The sequence below is a fragment of the Dreissena polymorpha genome, chromosome 6, assembly GCF_020536995.1.
Source record: "Dreissena polymorpha isolate Duluth1 chromosome 6, UMN_Dpol_1.0, whole genome shotgun sequence".
Taxonomy (NCBI): domain Eukaryota; kingdom Metazoa; phylum Mollusca; class Bivalvia; order Myida; family Dreissenidae; genus Dreissena; species Dreissena polymorpha.
In genome coordinates, this window is record NC_068360.1 from 97709487 (window position 1) to 97730359 (window position 20873).

General features: G+C 32.6%; 2 protein-coding genes across 2 annotated transcripts in view; one reads left to right on the forward strand and one right to left on the reverse strand.

Annotated features, from left to right (window-relative positions):
• The window catches only part of LOC127836663 (cell adhesion molecule DSCAM-like), a 190803-nt gene that overhangs the window by 42842 nt on the left and 127088 nt on the right, over positions 1-20873 (forward strand). The gene's annotated exons all lie outside the window — the stretch shown is intronic.
• LOC127836673 (uncharacterized) lies at positions 1669-5897 on the reverse strand. Its single transcript, XM_052363372.1, has 4 exons — positions 5395-5897; positions 4790-4899; positions 4075-4188; positions 1669-2745 (listed from the first exon to the last, which is right to left on the reverse strand). Exons 2-4 carry the CDS (start codon positions 4838-4840, stop codon positions 2587-2589), a joined length of 324 nt encoding a protein of 107 aa, XP_052219332.1. The 5' UTR covers positions 4841-4899; positions 5395-5897; the 3' UTR covers positions 1669-2586.

The window sequence follows — 20873 nt, forward strand, 5'->3', positions numbered from 1 at the left end:
AAATACATAGACCATATTTACAGTCTTACCACATGTTGTTCTAAATGACGGTGGACCATCAGGATTTTAGTGAGGTGGATCATTAAAAAATCAAGGACTCCAACAAAATGCATATACAGTGTATATGTGACCAATGTTGTACTGAATAGTTTACTGACATTTAGGTTAACTTTAATATATCCTTGTAAATATTAAAACTTGTTATTTCTACCAGAGTTTGTCTGTCAGGGAAGACTGTTTTGAGAATGATGAAACTTAAATAATGATTAATTTAACTATTTACTGAGATTTGATCTACATTTTGTTGGAATGAACGAACGCCAGACTTAAACTAGCGTGTAAAAGATTAAAAAATCAACAAATATTCAGGTATTTTTTTGCTTTTGCAAAATACATGTAACACATTTATTTTTTCCTATTTTATGAATAAAAATAAATAAATAATTGATTAACAAATAATAATGCATAAAACCCATGGCATATACTGTTCATATGGCTTTGTGTCTAAAAGATTATAGTAAATTTGTGACAAATTTGAATAAAAACATTTGTAATTGAAAGCAAATATTTCTAATGTCTTTGTTTTCATTCAAATCAGATAACAAATGGAGTTAATTGAGAATGGTAAGCTGTTGGTATAGCCCTTCTTAAAAAGTGTTCCGCTGTTGGAGACATATGCCCCCAGAACATGCCCTTGACCTAGTGACCTTAAAATCAATAGGGGTCATCTGCCAGCCATGGTCAATGTACCTATGAAGATTCACGATCCTGGGCCTAAGCGCTCTTGAGTTATCATACTGAAACCATTTGGTGGACGGACCGACCGACCAACATGTGCAACATTCAACATTCAGGCCTCAATATTAACCTAAAATTCGTTGTCTTTCTGTGCTGCAAATTATTTCTTATTACATTGCTGAATGACAAACATAGAGACTTGACACACCTTTAATTGCACAATCCATTAAAGCCACACACCTTGAAATGTAATACTTGGAATAGTAAATTAAAATATAAATAAGAAACATATTTTATCTATGCCAATTAGAATATATTTGGTGTTTACAAGGTAGAAATCCTAGTCTTTTACGCTTTAAAACTTAAAAATAATCGCGTTTGTCGAAATGGACGTATACATCTAGAAATCTTACTTCGGTTGTAAATGCGTTACCGTTTAAAAAATAATAAATTTCTTGCTTACTAGGCTACACATTAATTCGATCAATCTAATTTAGAAAATGTGGTGGTAGAAATCGTCTTTTTTAAAAAATAATCGCCTTTGTTGAAATGTATGCATATTTATAGAAATCCTACTTTTGGTTTAAAGATATAAAAAAAAAACTTGCTAACTAGGCTATAGATTTAATGACATTTTTGCAAACATTCAAATTGCATCTTTATGTTTTGTTTTGATTAATGTGTACGTCATTTCAAGATGAGTGGCTTTAACATCTTAGTGTGAACTATCCGTCATTATCAGTGGAAAATTTAAACAAATGCTGCATTTAGTTCATAGTTTAGAATGCCTCTTTGAAAACCACCGATGACATAACTTTTTAGTAGAAGATAATTATGCCTCACAAGATACAGAAAAGTATAATTTCCAAAACATGGCGATCAACATGATCATTTCTTTTTACTATATATCATAAAAGACAAGTTATCTGAGAATTCTGCATATTTATTTCTCTGGTGTAGTATCCATCAATAACAAACAAATGAACAAATGAAGCATAATATCGAATGCACAACATAGACATAAGAGAACAAATGGCAAAAGGTTTATATGCAAATGTATGTTATTAGCATTGCACTTACATGCCACAAAGGTTTCAGTGTAACTTGACTAAACTTTGGTCTAGATCTATAATAAATTAATAAAAAAAACATAAAACCAGGATACAAGACAGACCATTATTTGATTGAAATAATCAATTACTATAATACAACACAAAGGACCTGGTTATTTTAAACTTAACAATCTTTTAAATGAAGAGTATCAACATCAAATTAAAGCCCCATAAATACTCGTCAATCAACAATTTCATAAAATAAAGTTAACCCATTATTAATCAGAGTTCCCAATAGCACTATCAAAAATTCCAATTCTACAGGTTGTCAGGTAACATAAATGTTTGTAGATACAAAATGCTAGTTTTTACAACTCTTGCATCTATTAACGACACACAAACACTAACATGGTACCATGTAATTGTACCATATATATTATAAAAAGTATAGATAAGAAAATAACTGGCATGTTAGTAAGAGCAAGAGCTATACCCATGGAACGAATACCGAATACTTTGGAAATCTTAAAACAAAAGACAATACCAAAGTAAAACCAACAGTTATCAATACATAACATAGAAGTAACATACATAAAGCCTATAATAAACGTACAAAGACACTTTTACTTAAACATTAATAACAAGAAAAAAAGATAATGACCAAATACTCTTAAAAATTCACATTTCTTTAACTTAAATATAAAAAGACTTACAGAAAATAAAACAAATGTGACGGAATACTTACAGAATACGAGTGTTGAAACACATTGAAAGAGTTAACAATGAAAGTCCCGGTTCAAACAGTTTGTTTGCAGAATTTTAATAATATTGTCGCCTCTTTTGGAGTTGAGGCATCTTGTGGATGTGATGCCCTTTTTAGAGTTGACTTTGGAGACGATGCACGTTTTGGTTTAGGGGTCAACTTCTTGGTTCTTGGGTTCGGGATTTTTTCATTCTATAAGAAACATTTAAACATATAAAATGACAATGATTTATATCAAATTCCTTGAATATGATAAAACACATTTAATTTGTAATTTATCACATTCAATTCAACAGCACAGACAGAAAAAATTTCAATCAATAAAACTGATCCCAACAAACAGTTAACCAACACAAAACTAGAACTTTGTCACAGACGTGACAAATACCCCCACATGCCGCATTGACACCGAATATTTTTCATGTCATCTTAAAACAAAGCGGATGCCATGCTCAATGTTTAAAACGCACTAAGTGACCTAGTTTGTGACCCAGCATGGCCCAGGTTCCAACTTGACCTACACATCATCAAGATACAACTTCTGACCAAGTTCGGTGAAGCTGTGATGAAAACTACTTGAATTAGTAAGCGGGTACCATGCTCAATGTTTATAACGCACTAATTGACCCCGTGACCTAGCTTTTAACCCGACATGACCCATGTCGAACTTGACCTAGAAATCATATAGATACAACATTTGACCAAGTTTGGTGAAGATCGGATTGAAAACTACTTGATTTAGAGAGCGGACACTGAATACGGACCGACCGACAGACAAGCTCACTCCTATAAACCCCTCTAAACCTCGTTTGTGTGGGTAAAATGATATCAATCATTTATGTTAAATTGTATACAATACTTATTTTTAATTTCATGGCAGAAAATTACTCAATTTCAAATGATTAAGGGGGGTATAACCCTTGAAATACCAAGTTGATCCTTACATGATTGTGCGTGCACAACATAGTATGATGATACATATTTATTAATTGTTTCATGAAATTCCATGCAATAGACACAGCTATGAACGAACAAATTTCAGTTCATTTCAATTAAGGAGGTATAACTCTAAAGCAACCAAGGCTGTCCAAACATAATTTGAGTGTGCACCACACATGAGTCATACTTATTTTAACTGTCATGAACTTCCAGGAGACGCAGCAAAAAATGTCAATACAAAAAGGACATAACTCTGGAGTAACCAAGGCTATTGAACAGAATTTACACTTGCATGTTCGCATTTAAATAAATTAAACAAGTCATGTCTTATAAGTTTCATGCAATAGTTAATGAGAAACAACTCCAGACATAGAAATTTAAAAAAAACAACATTAATTTTAACCAATATACATAACTGGAGTTACGAGCTCGAACCAAAACATTGTACGCATGCATCTCCGCAATATAGTTACTGAGAAGACAGATGGCCATTAAATGGACAATGGCAAAACAATATCCCTCCAATGGCAATGGAGTAAAAAGGCCAGATATTTAGAAAAACAAACCTGTACATGCATGTACCTTTCGTTTTCTGTTTTGTTGTTTTGGAGATGACTTCTTGCGTTTTCCAGAGGTTTTGGGAAGAGCTGAGTCAGTAACAGTTATTGGGTCCAACAGAACAAACAGTTGAAGACTCTGGAAGAAAAACAACCGAACATAATGTATAACAAAAGGCGATCATAGACAAGTTATGTCTCCTAGAATGGGCGGTTCATATATTTGACACACAAATGTACATGAAGCATAACAATGGCACTGAAAGTGGGTTATTTTTTGACAAGGGACACGGCTTTTCGATTAACCATTGTTCTGGTCCAAAAGCTATGTTCATTTGTTAGAATGGTTCAGTAAAATCCAATTATGTGGATGTCAAGATGATAACAAGCAAATGCAATGAATTGAAATCCACTGCCAAATGGAAATATCCTTAAGGTTGTATCAAGGATACAACTCTAAACTGACTCTGACATCCATAAAAATCCAATTTAAAAAACTACAAAATACGCATTTGCTTTGAACTTCCACTCAATGATATCTTTCAGCTTATGACGTTTCAGTAAATAAGTTGTGGTTATTCAAAAGTTTGGACAAGGACACAGGAAACACATATGGCAGGGGTATTTCTATTGCTTCATCACCATTTTTGGTTAATGTTAATGCATCAAACATACACATAAATATCATTGTTCTGAACAAAAGCTGCATTGTAATATAAATGATAACACAATGTACCTACCTGGTCAAGAAATCCACTTGTTTCAACCCTGTCCCTCTTTTGGCGTATCATCTTGCTTCTTGATGTTGTTGACCACACTCGCTCCCATTGGTCTAGTTCATCCTTTGTGTCTAAAATAACATGAGTATTGTTTACGCCATGCTTTGAATGATAATTGGTGATTAATGTGATAATGTTAAGAGTAATGAACACGAAACATGGATAAATTATCAATTATCTTCACATTTATGGTTTTATGAATCTATCAGCAAGGCTTAAGTTTGTTTATTGAAAATAGCCAACCCTTTCAGTTGATATTTTATTATTAAATTTATACTTAGTTGATTGTTTTCCCAATTCTTAAGGAAACCAGTAATTTGTCTCCAAGACTTAATTCAAATTCTGTTAATTGTACACAAAACATACATTGTTAAAACTGAGTCTCATTCATCTGTTTTTTTAATTTGCAAAATACATTTCCGCTAAACAGAACGATAACTACCATCAATTATAGAACATATTGAAGCATCGGAATAAATGCCTTAATGGAAGTATGCATCACTATTTGTAAATTCTTTCACTACACTCCTGAATAAATGACAATTAAGCAGGGACTGAGGACCAACCTGCAAGATGTAAGGTTTCACAAAGGTGGTTCCCAGCTGCTTTCAGATGAAATTGCTGTCCCACAGTCGCATCTTCTTTGAGTTGACGCCTTGGAATAATGGCCGTTGACCCATCAGAGTCAAAGAGAACTTAACCGTATGACATCCTGGAAGGAAAATATGACTTATTCACAGTTTGTTTTTAAATTTTATTTGTCAATTTAAACTGCAAAGTGAATGCCCATTATTGAGGGGAATGACGGTCGTTTTAATACAATAATTATCAATTTTCTACATGTAAGTACTGTTGATTATTGTCAGTAAGCATCTAATAATGGGTAACTCTTGCACATTTCGTTCATAAATATTTTACTTCTACTTCTACTGCTACCACGTTTTTCTCACGCCCGCGAGTACAACAATTTGCAGAATATTTTAAACAACAAGCAAGATGGTTTAAAACGTGTATCCTCTATGGTCTATAAATTATATTAAAGTATGTGTCTTTAATAATAGCTTGATAATGATAATTTGTTGATTGCAAAGATTTGATAGATATTATTAGACATCACGCTTTTATAGTTAGTGTGTACCTTTCAAATATAAAAAGTTATATGCAAAATGTTTCATCTGTTTGGACCAATATAATAGTCAATTAGAATCTTTATGAAAACTTTATTACCACCTGCCATCCAATGTGGAAATTAACTGCAGGAAATTAAATATGAAACAAGATTCTCTTTGTAATTGCAATTTCAACCTTAAACTAATATAAAAAATATTAAATATGAAGTGAGAAAAAAAAAATCACTCGCCTTTAGATAGATAGATAGATTTATTCGGCATATACATGTCAAATAATAACAGAAACAATTTATCACATTTTACATACGAACAAGATAAATTTAAAACAAACACCTATACTGAGAACTAAAAATATCACAGATCAAATTGAAATAATGAGGTATACATGTGTGTTACATTTACAATACCTTAATACAATTTCTCAGAAATTTAAAACAAACACCTAACTGAGCACTAAAAATATCACAGATCAGATTGAAATCATGAGGTATACATGACTTGTGTGTTACATTTACAATACCTTAATACAATTTCTCAGATGCGTAAAACAAAATCAGATTAGAACAAACACATATATTTAGCATCACAGAATTAAAATTGACTCAATGAGGTAAACATTTGAGATACATTTACATACCTTAATATGATTTACAATTTTCACAAAGAAGTTTAAACCAAATTCAGCTTAAGACAATCACATACATTGAACACAAAAATATCACAGATTAAATTGCCTTCATATGGTATACAATTATAGGTACATTTACATTAGACTGTTTACTTATAGTTTATTTTAGTCTGATATAAGGACATGTACTGCCAGGAAAGCCCTTGAAAGTCTTGCGACTTATTTCCAAATGGGTCCTTTACATTTCATGATTACTGCTTCATACAGCACATAAACTAGATAGCAGCAAGCTATATTCATATTATGTTAAATGTTTATTGAATTATTTTGTACTTTAGTTAGCATATGTTTACAAAATGTATACACGCGTTCAACAATTTGAGCGAGCACATGATTATATAAACTTGTTACTTAACAAAGACATGGGATCTCTTAATACTTAAAATAAACAACACCGTCTGCTATGCTCAATCCCTAAAGGTACTTGTTAAGAAAATGTTTTTTGACTTCTTTTTTGAATTTGAAGTGACTATTTATACATTGAATAGATTCTGGAAGAGCATTCCAGGTTAACACACCATTATAATAAAAAGTTGAAGCTGTCGCTGATTTTATGACAGGAACATAGAAATTACATTTGCTCTTTCGTGTGCAGTAGCTATGAACATCAGATTTCTTAATAAAGTTTTCTTTCATATACACTGGACATTTGTCATAATTTTTTTCATGTACATGATTTAGACTCATTTGTTTCACTCTATCATTAAGTTTTAATATTCCTAGTTTGTGAAAATCTGAGCAGGTCAGTGTGGTTCTTGGTGGAACATTTAAAATGAATCGCACAACCTTGTTTTGTTTAATTTGTAATTTAGACTTAAGAGTTTTCCCCAAGTTATTATACCAGGCAGAACAAGTGTAGTCAAATAAGCATTGAATTAGTGAATTACAGAGGGTTTTCCTAGTGTTAAAATCCAGTACACTGTTGTGTCTATACATGAACGTAAGTCTCGAGTTGACCTTACTGATGATGTCGTTTGCACATTTATTACCTGAAAGGGTGTTATCTAGAACATGACCTAAATATTTCACAGATTTGTAAGACTTTATAGTTTGATTATTACATATTACTGAGAAATTTTCGATTTTTTTTATTTTCCGCTTACTTCCAAAAAGTATACATTCTGTTTTACCTATATGAAGAGACAACTTGTTGTCAACTAGCGAGTTATTGCAGTTTGCTAATTCACATCCTAATTTTTTACTTATGACGTTTGGATCTTGATGTGAGAAAATTATGGCGCTATCATCAGCATATAACAGTAGTTTGCAATCTTTGCTTATACTTATTTCCATGTCATTTACATAGCATAGAAAAAGAAGAGGTCCTAAAATACTACCCTGAGGGACACCACATGTTACTGTTTCTGAGTCTGAAAAAGTATCATTTACATGCATTGTTTGCTTTCTCCCAGTTAAGTAAGAGTAATAAGTTTTTTACCATACATTTATTTATGCAATATAGATGTCAAAATTTATTCTGTGCAAAATGTACCACTGTATTATCTCGATGTAATTTGAAGATTAATTTTACGTTGACAATATTGGTTTCAAAGAAGTTAGCCCAATTTACTCCGTGAATGTCAAATGAAAATAATAGTTGATGGAGGGTCAGTCTCTAGACCAATATTAATATGTGTTATAATAAGGTCAAATATCATGTTTTACAGGAGTGCAAAAACTGAAAACTGTTCAGTAACAAACAAACAAATAAGCCCTTAGTTTTAAATGAATAGAAAATAACATAAACACAAATACAAACTTGGAATTTCAAACGGTGTAAGCCCTAATATCTTAGATACTTGCAATTAATAAGACAATTAAATGTTGTATGCAATTTTGCACCAGTTTTGAGTATTTTAAAGCTATTGCAATAACTAAAATAATATCATTATACTTTTTAACATAGCTTTCTGTAATATGTCATATATCTAATGTCATTGATATCATCTTCATGAGCAAAACTTTACGTTCAATTTAACCAACGGACAGACCGACATGTGCAAAACAATATACCCCCTCTTCTTTGAAGCGGGGCATACATACAAATTTGATTTAATGATGTATTGCTTATAATTTACAAGGAAGAAAAATGATTATGAACATTACTGGTTTTGTTACAATATAAGTTTTATTTGATACACAAAGTCATGTACACAATTCTTTATATTTAGTACCAGCATATTCTTCAATCAATGACAAACAGGAAATTGTTTGGTTTTATACACTTAACATGTCTTATTATAAATGCAGCCTTTTGAATTCCACCATCCATTTCAGCCTCTTTTTCAGAAATTAATTCAGCAGTTATTATGCTTATCAGCTTGAACACAAATAGCATGTTAAGTGTAAAATATTTTAATTCAACACAGTTTAATACGTCAATAACTCAACATTAACACTTAAGTGTGTGTGTGTGTGTGTTTGTAGCTGATAATGTTGTCCCCCAAAGGGTGAAATGAGAGTTGTTTCCGATTAATGATAATTGGCATGGTGTGGTGAGGGTACCTTGACCAGAATCCACTTCTCCTTTAAGTTGTCACACAATACATGCACAACTAAGATCTATCAAGCAAATGAACATTTTCATCTTATGTTCTATTGGCATGGTGTAGAGGTACTCAAAATTTAGAAACCAAAATAAACTGTACAACCATTTTATGGCACAATTATAAGTAGCATATCTTAACAAGTTTGAACATTATTGCTGATACATGATTTCATTTTGTTTTGTGAACTAATCCTTATATTGTATAAATTGTATGTCTTCAAAAAGAGGGTCAACTTCTATATTCTTGCAGGACCCAACATAAAAAATATATGTTAACATCAATGTTAAACGAACAAATGGCAAGTATTCAGAATAAATAATATTTTAAGATTTAAAATACCAACAATTATTTCAAAGGTTCAGAATGATGCCATGGTCAAATTAAAAAGCATTACAAATATCATGAAATCCATGTACATAAGTTAATATTCATACAAAACACAGAGTAAACATACTTGAATAAGAATTTTTTTTAAATCGTGAAGAAACTCTATTGTTAAGAATGGAACAGTTTGTGCTCAAATTTGTATTGTGATGGACATGCATAAAAGATTTCTATCCTGACCAAGAATATCTTTTCTGAAGCTCCTGTTGGACAAAAATCTGACCCATTCCCAAATCAAAATATGATTTCCAATTACCCCGGTAAGTAAAATTTCCCAATCTTCAAAATACAGTTGATATACAATGTAATGTCAACAGCAATTATCTTCTTAAATACATTCTCTTTCTAACCCAGGGAGCTTTTAAACACAGATGACGCCTGATATTCATTTATATTTTAATGGATAAAGTAAAATTAAACAAGGGCTGTTTGTAAAACATGCATGCCCCCCATATGGGCTCTCCGTTGTAGTGACAGCCATTGTGTGAATATGTTTTTTGTCACTGTGACCTTGACCTTTGACCTAGTGACCTGAAAATCAATAGGGGTCATCTGCCAGTCATGATCAATGTACCTATGAAGTTTCATGATCCTAGCCATAAGCGTTCTTGAGTTATCATCCGGACACCATTTTACTATTTCGGGTCACCATGACCTTGACCTTTGACCTAGTGACCTGAAAATCAATAGGGGTCATCTGCGAGTCATGATCAATCTACCTATCAAGTTTCATGATCCTAGGAATAAGCGTTCTTCAGTTATCATCCGGAAACCATTTTACTATTTCTGGTCATCGTGACCTTGACCTTTGACCTAGTGACCTGAAAATCAATAGGGGTCATCTGCGAGTCATGATCAATCTACCTAACAAGTTTCATGATCCTAGGCCTAAGCGTTCTTGAGTTATCATCCGGAAACCATTTTACTATTTCGGGTCACTGTGACCTTGACCTTTGACCTAGTGACCTGAAAATCAATAGGGGTCATCTGCAAGTCATGATCAATCTACCTATCAAGATTCATGATCCTAGGCATAAGCGTTCTTGAGTTATCATCCAGAAACCATTTTACTATTTCGGGTCACTGTGACCTTGACCTTTGACCTAGTGACCTGAAAATCAATAGGGGTCATCTGCAAGTCATGATCAATCTACCTATCAAGGTTCATGATCCTAGGCCTAAGCGTTCTTGAGTTATCATCCGGAAACCATTTTACTATTTCGGGTCACCGTGACCTTGACCTTTGACCTAGTGACCTCAAAATCAATAGGGGTCATCTGCGAGTCATGATCAATGTACCTATGAAGTTTCATGATCCTAGGCCCAAGTGTTCTTGAGTTATCGTCTGACAACCACCTGGTGGATGGACCGACAGACCGACCGACCGACAGACCGACATGAGCAAAGCAATATACCCCCTCTTCTTCGAAGGGGGGCATAATAAATAGAATAACCTAGATTAGTCTGCAATGATATACACCTACTGGTATACTAAAGCCAGAAAGAGGTATTTGGTTGTTAAATTTGTTCTGTGAAGACTTATAGAAGAAACTGTTTTATTTACTTTCAGAACTTTAAGCACACAAACCTAAGACACGCAGACGATGTTTTATATAATCTGGTGCTTTTTACAAAATAAAAAAAAGCTAATTTAAAAACACTATTATCATTCTAAATGTGCACATTATTCCAAAAATACCATTTTTGCTTAATCGTTTTCCCAAATTGATGGATCTCATGACTTAATGTTGTTTAATTATTATTGGGTCAGGTACCTATTCCCAAAATACCTACACAAAGGCCTGAGAACATGTATTATTCTACATCCAATTAGGTACATTCAGAAACTTTTTAGGCAAACTGAAAGTTTTAAAATAAATTGCATTTTGTAGCTATAGAATGTAATAGACTAAATTGAATACACAATTTAAACCTTATTTCAGATTAAGTAGACCTGGGTAGTGTTGTGGAACTGTAGTTGTTTGTTTTTTAATACAATTAATTAGGGTCAATTTGTGAATTGAAAAATGTACAAATCACATTTATATTAATTTCAATACTGTTTTCCTTGCAACAGTTAAATGTGATAAATAAATACACCATGAAACTGTCAACAATTTTATTTGTTTGATCCATTCATACTATATAATTAAATTATCGGATGTCACTGATATTTTAATATTTAATAACTAATTTAGACTAATTAAAACAAAATTGCACTTTCCTTGAACATTATTTCATTGTTAATAATATAATAAGCAAATGTAATCGAAACTTATAATAACTTTGCCATTAATTTGTAGATTTTTTAAACATATTATATGCTGGGAAGCTCAAACATATAAAAATGCTTTCAATAAAAGTAAAACTGCATGATGCAAACAGACACAATTTTATTCATCACAGAACAAAATCTAACGATTAAAGACGAAAAGCAAAATACCGCTATATATAGAGTCATAGAAGGGGCACCGTTAAACAATATAGCTAAAACACAGCCTAAACAATTTTGGAAAAATATATAAAAATGTCATAGACAACATATGAGCATTCCTGACAACATCAATATAGAAAACATGTATTAACATTTCAATATATTATATAGTAATGATATGAACGACATGCCCAATGAAAACATTCACAATATCCACGACAACACTAGCAACAGCGAAACAAATGATTTTCTTGACTCCCTGATCACAGAAAATGTAATACAACAAGCATTATCAACACAACACAACGGAAAATCAAGCAGGCCGGATCAGATACCAGCTGAAATAATCAAAGCTTCATACACCATCATAAAACCGCATCTGACACATATATTCAATAACATATTTGAAAGTGGAAATTACCCGAAAGATTGGGGACTAGGTTACATAACACCAATTATAAAAGTGGTGACCCAAATCAAGCAGAAATCTATCGCGGTATAACCCTTAATAATATAATTCCAAAGATTTATTCACAAGTGTTATTAAACTGACTAACCAAATGGTGCGAATCAAACAAATCCATATCTTAATTCCAATATGGCAAAAGTACTGTAGATTGTATTTTTATACTTCAGTCTAATAAATAAAGTACTAAATAGACCCTTTTCACAATAGGCCAAAATTGATAAGAGCGCAAAGTCACGTGACTCGCAGAACTCCAGAACGAGGCTGAACGTGTATAAATTTCCAATACTCCCGTGCAACGCCGCATCTGATTTCAGCCTTTCACTCTTTTGAACATTCGGCAATGTAATGACTTAGAAAACACAATATGACATTCTCATAATAAGTTATAAATATGTAATTCACATTATAAGTGTCAATACATTAAACAAATTGTCTTGAATAATTTAATAAAGAACTTGTTTTTCTCCATTTTTTCACACATTTTACACGCTTTGTTAGAGCTTTTTATCGCGCTGTTTGAAAAAAGATCTATCTTGTTTATTGATACATCTGTGGTTAAGTAACCCCAGTGTTCCGGATAAACCAATTATCTCCTTATGATCAGATACTGTGCCGACAAATACTAAATAACAGCATGGTGTCATAAACCACCCGTAGTAGATGCCTGGTAATTGAACACCATGTATGGTACCCCAATGTCTTATCGTGGTAGAAGTATTAAGTAGTCAGTTCTAAGACTAATGAAACGCCAAATACTCAAACTAAATACTGAATAGATAATAGCCAGTTTTAATCATAATAATACAGTAAATGCTGGACTTTCGTCCTCGCCTATTTTTCACACAGGCGGACAATCGTCCCTATGTTTTTAACAACATGGACATTCGTGCCTTGGTTATTTTGACAATGCACAATGCACATAATGGTTCCTAACTAATTTTGACAGCCTGGACATTCGTTCCTTCGTTATTTGGACAGCCCGGAGATTTGTTCCTGCTATCCCGGTCATTATTATCACATTTTATCAAAATAATATGGCACTCTGGGCATTTTATCTGGAATTTTAATATGTCGTTATTGAAAAAGATAAAAATAATATTTTGTGTATATTTTATATTGTGTATATTTTGTATTGTTGTAAGATTTTGTCGTGATCATGAGAATGATAATGTTAAAAAATAATCGAATATATCGACTTACACTGAGATCTGTAATTTGCCAAAATGCAGAAATCTGGGCGTTAAAACTATGTAGGAGTATATATATCCGGTCTGTCAAAATAATGTTGGAACGATAGTCCTGGATTTCTAAATAGCGTGGGAATGAATGTCCGGGTAGTTAAAATAATGTATGAACTAATGTCCGCCTTGTCAAAATTAGCGTAGGAACAATTTTCCCTGTGAAAGAATATTCGGATACATAATTAAGTGCTTAATACTTATATATATATTTAAAATACTTATTAGCGTTTATGCTAAACACGAAAACCTATTTAGCGGGTAGCGCTAAAATGATACTCCGTCCTTACGTAGTCTTATAAAGAGTGTTTGTTAGTGTATGGAAGAACACAATTAAAAGAAGAATTTTCATTGACCACAACGGGGTTAAATAATGTTTCTAAAAAATCAAGACACACACACACACACAAGAGAGATTTATGGCATGATTTGGCATATATTTATCACTCATAATCACGTTTTAAGAGAAATCAAGGTGCATGCATAGACAGTTCAGTTTTCTCCACGTTCGTTTTTTCACCTGTATAAAATAATTCTTCAATATTGTATTTCACTGTAAAAGAACATTAATAAAAGTTAAACGAAAAATGACACAACATTTATCATGTGCTTTGCATTTTCTATTGCTTTTTCTTATGATTGAGTCAATACACGTTTAACACGTTTGATCGTTCATGAAAATAGTACAGACAAACAAACATACCTTTGAGAATTTAAGTTATATAATAACCTTTTGTATTATACGACTTTTGTATATCTTTGTTTTGTGCAATTATCAATGTTTATTCTTCAGATCACATTTGCTCTGATGACAATGGGTATCTTGAATTTGAATCAAGATTAAATAAAATGTACACGTATACATACACTAGTGGTACTATATACTATGGCTTTGAAATATGACTTAGGTATGAGAATGTTTATTTTATAACCCCTCATCAATTTATTGACTAAACAACACATCCATGTATGCATGAAAGGCGGAAAACTACAACGGGCGAGTTTTCCGCCTCCCATGTATGCATATGTTTGCCATAATTGTAACCAGTGTCAGTGCTCATGAAAATCCCAAATGAAATTAAACAAGAGGGACATCAGGCCCTAAGGCGCTCACCTGAAAGCCAAAGGAACTAGACTATTCTGAAAAAAATGCAAGCTGATTCATGAAGATTATTTTGGACCAAAAAAGTGACTTTTAACATGCTTTTTTTATATTTGACCTTGTGACCTAGTTTTTTAGCTCATATGACCCAGCTTCAATCTCTGGCAAAATTTCATTGGGACAAATGTTCTGACCAAGTTTCATGAAGATTGGCCAATAAATGTGGCTCATATAGTGTCAACAAGTTTTCACTAAAGCCATATAAGGACAACTGCCCCCCCCCCCCCCCCCTGGCAGCCATGTTTTTCAACAAACCATAACCATTTTCAAACTCACTCAAGCTATTGTTAGAACAAATGTTCAGATCAAGTTTCATAAAGATTGGATAATAAATGTGACTTCTAGAGTGTTAACAAGGTTTTGTAGTAAATATCCAATTAAGGAAAAATGCCACGCCCCCTTGCGGCCATGTTTTTTTACTGATCTCAACCATTTTTGAACTTAGCCCAGATATTATTAGTTCAAATATTCTGACCAAGTTTCATGAGCATTGGACTACAAATGTGACTTCTAGAGTGTTAACAAGGTTTTACCATATAGTAAAACCATATAAGGAAAACTGCCCCGCCCCATGGGGGCCATGTTTTTCATTCAACTGGAACCATTTTTGAACTCGTCCAAGATATTATTGGGACACATGTTTTGACCAAGTTTCATGAAGATTGGTCTAAAAATGTGACTTCTAGAGTGTTAACAAGGTTTAACTATAGCCATATAAGGAAAACTGCCACGCCCCCTGGCGGTCATGTTTTTCAACCAACCGGAACCATTTTTGAACTCGTTCAAGATATTATTGGGACACATGTTCTGACAAAGTTTCATGAAGATCAGACAATAAATGTAACTTCTAGAGTGTTAACAAGGTTTGCTTTATATAAAACTGCCACGCCCCCTGGTGGCTAGGGCTGCAACGGGTACCCGAAATATCCGATGATATCGGATCCTACTTCAGATTCGCGGGTACGGATCCACCCCTGGAAATTTCGGTTCCGAATTTTTATTTTTATAGTTGTATGTAACCTAGCGCTGTTTTCACGAGTATTGATTTTATACAGACTGGTTTCATTTAAAAGATAAAAGAAACCAACAATAGTCGATATTTATTGACATGTGACAGTCAAATAGCAGATCATTCGAGATCCTTCGGCTTTTATTGTATAAGATTGTCATTTGCGACAAAGAAAAACTAATTCGAAATCATGGCGGATTTACACATTACAAATGCAATTCATAATGGCAATAAGTAAGTTTTCAATCCTTATTGTCTCTCTGAATTGTATTAAAAACAACGGTAGTGGATCCAGTGTGTCTGGAATGTTATTCAGGTAAATTTTGCATAATTTCGCGACCTGTCCAATTGTTGCAATAATTCAATTCTACGCTTTATAGCTCAATGGGCTGCTTATAGTTACAGTTATCAGCGAGAAAAGTGTGTTAAAACATCGTCGTGTTTTTATAGGGTGCATGCAAAGGATAACATTCGTAGGTTGCCATTCAGGTAAATTTAACATGTTTATGAAGTTTATTCATTATTTTCCTCAATTTGTCTCGAACGACGTCAGTTTAGTGAAGCGCACGGATTCACTGCGCTGAACTGCACCCATGTTTATGAAGGGGTGCATATGGACTCCCAGAGCCGCCATAGCAAAAATTATCAAAGGCTCTGGGAGTCCGTTTATATGGACGACCGGTCCAATTGAGTTCCTGCATCATGTAAATTGTAATGTCTTGAAAGCATCATCTACTAAGTTTAAATGCTATTTTGTGATGCAAGGAACCTCGGTGCCCAGTGAGAGAATCTTCTGCACAGCAGGAGATCTCGCCAGTGCTCATAGGGCTTGCCTGGACCCGGACAATGGTGAAATGATAATTTTTGTGAAAACAAACATCAAACTGTATGAACAGTGAAAAGCATATGTTAACAAACAAACTATTAAGTGAATAATTGTTAAGGTTTCATTTTATTTTGACATTGCTACAATGTTAAACGAGAACTTTGTTGTGTATTTTTTTGTTAAAAAATGTTCTATGTTTTTTAGTCAAATTATACTTCTAATACCATTGATTTCTTTAATTTAGACAGAAACTTCTAATTTTCTCTTATATGAGGGATCCGGATCCGAAAAACAGTAAGAAACCATATTTGGATTCGGATTCGGATCCGAACAATTTTTTTGGATTCGTTGCAGCCCTACTGGTGGCCACGTTTTTCAATCAACCAGAACCATTTTCGAACTCGTCCAAGATATTATTGGGACACATGTTCTGAGTAAGTTTCATGAAGATTGGACAATAAATGTGGCCTCTAGAGTGTTAACAAGGTAAATGTTGACGACTCACGACGCACAACGCACGACGGACAAAAGGCGATCACAATAGCTCACCATGAGCACGTTGTGCTCAGGTGAGCTAAAAAATTAAACTGGTTTATAATCATTGATATGCTCTGCCAAAGATCTATACACGTTCAGCCTCAACGCGTCACGTGATATCTAAAAATAGAAACAGCGGTAGTATTGTGAAACTTGTCTATTTGGGCCAAAAATTATACTGCATTTTCATTGATTATGCTAAATGCTATGATAGCATAAACCGTGCACTATTATGGCAAAAACTGATATCGCAAAAAATTAGTACCAAACTTGTATCCACGTTTCGAGCTATGTATACTTCTGTTAAGGCAGCCTTTAAAAGGAAATCACAAAAACATCCGATCATAAAATATCCAACACAGGAGTAAAACAAGGAGACCTGTGTTCAAGCATACTTTTTTTAATGTTCGTCAATGATATGGTAGAGAACATAAATTCAAACATCGAAGGAATTATAACGATTTATAACAAGTTTTTCTTGTTATCATACGCAGATGATCAAGTTCTATTTTCGACATCACCAACATCATTACAATCAATATTGAATGACATTAAATTACTCCAAGGTATCTCAACTTAAAATTAATACAAAAAGGTCTTGATCTTTGAAAAAAGTAATCGCGATACAAATTAAATTTTTTACCTCTACGGGGAATTATTAGAAATAGTGACATCTTTTAAGTACTTAGGTATAACACTATTTAAGAATGGAAACTGGTATAAAACAGCCCAAACACTTGCAGAACGTGGAAATAGATCTCTACATAAACTTTTCACTATTATAAATCAATACAAATTCTCAACACGCGAACAGTTAAACCTATTTGATAAACTAGTCACCCCAGCCCTACACTATTTAGCAGAAGTATGGGGATTTACGAAAGGTAAGATCGAAATAATACATACAAAACTACTTCAAAAAATCTTAAAAGTAAAGAAATCTACAAATCTAGATGGTATGTACAGAGAATTAGGACGATACCCGCTATTCATATTACGCACAGTACAAATATTCCGCTATTGGTTAAAAATACTTAAATCGAGTGATAACAGTATCACAAAAACAATATACATTGTATTCTGTGATATTTAACGATGCACAACAAAATACCACATACAACCATCGAAATTGGGCGTCACACATAAAAAACCACTCAAGACGAGCTCGGGTTAAGCAATATATGGGCGGATCAGACAACTATCATAAATCAAAGCGATAAAACATTCATCTACAATAAAATTAAACAACGTTTATTAGATAATTTCAAACGAAGCTGGTATAGTGAGATAAATAATTCCCCTAGACGCATGAGCTATTGTAGATTTAAAAACACATTTGAGTTAGAACCATATCTTGATTTTATAACAGATAAGAAATACATAACATCACTTACACGATTTCGATTATCGTCACATAGATTAGAAATTGAAAGAGGTCGTTATCAGTTATAATTGTTAATTTTTACAAGACATAGACATTATATTTTTTTCATTGAATATGTTTGTATAATTTAAAAAATTCTACATTTCCCTAGTGTTACAGTTGATGATATAATTATATTGATCACTGCTGTACTGCTGTTTTTTGTCAACTTCTCTTATTGAACTAATGTATTGATACTAATACACACACTGCATAACTTTCTGTTTTGTGGCAAAAAAGCATTGTATTATGCTTATGTGCTAATAAAGGTTGTTGTTGTTGTTGTATATGATTGATCTTTTTTTAATTTTTGTATACAACAGATGCATCTATGACTACCATATATAAAACTATTAATTACGTCAATTCAAATCAATTCATAAATATTAATTAATACAGTGCACATGATATGTCCATTAATAAAAACTATTTAAATGTTTTTTGAATTATACTAAATGTGCTTATCTCAACAATGCTGATTAAAGGGTCAAATACATTGCACCTTAAGTAACCATTGTTCAAATTAGCTGTTATCTTGCGAATCTAATCAACGCTTGTACATGTAGATTGCACCATCAGTGCCTGATATCTTGTTTAATGGTTGTATTGTTAGTTACTTAATATTAGCGAAAAAACATGAAAATGCTGTCACATTTTTTTTTTATACAGATTAAATTAATTTTTAAATTGTAATAGCACATATTCTGCATAACTAAACATTTTAGTGTCAAATTTTTTATTATACCATATATCTTGATGACAGACTTAATCAATATGTAAAAAATTATTGGAAAACAATTATTTATGAAGTGACATATAGACATCAATATGAAATTGGGAAAATGGGCGTGGTCAACTCTTTACCTAATTAATTGAATATTGAAAAATATTTCAAACTCTCATAACTTTCTTATTTTTTGCCTGGTTTTGAAAATATTTTCATCCTTGTGTTTTCTTTAATTTTTAAAGAGTAAGTATTTGTAAGGTTACAACACATGAATTTGTTTGCAGCATTATGAAGTCATTAATTCAATAATTATAGTAGTTTAATATGTTAATGCAGCTGTTAAAATAAAATCACAAATATCCGATCATATAATATCCCACACAGGAGTAAAACAAGGAGACCCGTGTTCTAGTATACTTTTTTTAATGTTCGTCAATGATATTGTAGAGAATATAAATTCAAACCTCGAAGGAATTATAACGATTAACGACATTAAGTTTTTCTTGTTATCATATGCAGATGATCAAGTTTTATTTTTGACATCACCAACATCATTACAATCAATGTTGAAAGACATTGAAAACTACTGCATAGCGTCTCAACTTAAAATAAATACATCTAAAACAAAAGTCATGATCTTTGAAAAAAGTAATCGACATACAAATTACAACTTTTACTTTCATGGAGAATTATTAGAAATAGTGACATCCATCAAATACTTAGGTATAACACTATTTAAGAAAGGTAATTGGTATAGAACAGCCCAAACACTAGCAGAACGCGGAAAAAGAGCTCTAAATAGACTATTCACGATTATAAATCAATACGAATTCTCAACACGCGAACAATTAAATCTATTTGATAAACTATAGTCACACCAGCCCTACACTATATATTCAGCAGAAGTGTGGGGATTTGCGAAGGGTAAAGAAATCAAAAAAATACATACAAAACTAACTTCGAAAAATCTTAAAAGTAAACAAATTCACAAATCTAGCCAGCATGTATGGAGAATAAGGACGATACCCGCTATTAATAACACGCAAATTACATATATTCAGATATTGGTTAAAAATACTCAGATCGAATGATAACAGTACCACAAAAACAATATATTTTGTAATATTCAATGATGCACAACAAACCATAACATACAACCATCGAAATTGGTTGTCACACATTAAAAACACTCTTGACAAGCTTGGGTTAAGCAACATATGGGCAGATCAGACAACTATCATAAATCAAACAGATCAAACATTCATCTTAAATACAATCAAACAACGTTTATGAGATAACTTCAAGCAAAGCTGGTATAGCGAAATAAATAATTCCCCTAGACTCATGAGCTATTGTAGATTTAAAAACACATTTGAGTTAGAACCATATCTTGATTTTATAACAAATAAGAAATACAGAACATCACTAACACGATTTCGATTATCGTCACATAAACTGGAAATAGAAAG

Coding starts and splice junctions, on each gene's coding strand:
- LOC127836673 (XM_052363372.1), bottom strand. CDS start 4,840: ATGATACGCCAAAAGAGGGACAGGGTTGAAACAAGTGGATTTCTTGAC. Junction 4,189..4,789: donor CAAGTGGATTTCTTGACCAG/GTAGGTACATTG, acceptor TTTTTCTTCCAG/AGTCTTCAACTGTTTGTTCT. Junction 2,746..4,074: donor AACAAAACAGAAAACGAAAG/GTACATGCATGT, acceptor TGTTTCTTATAG/AATGAAAAAATCCCGAACCC.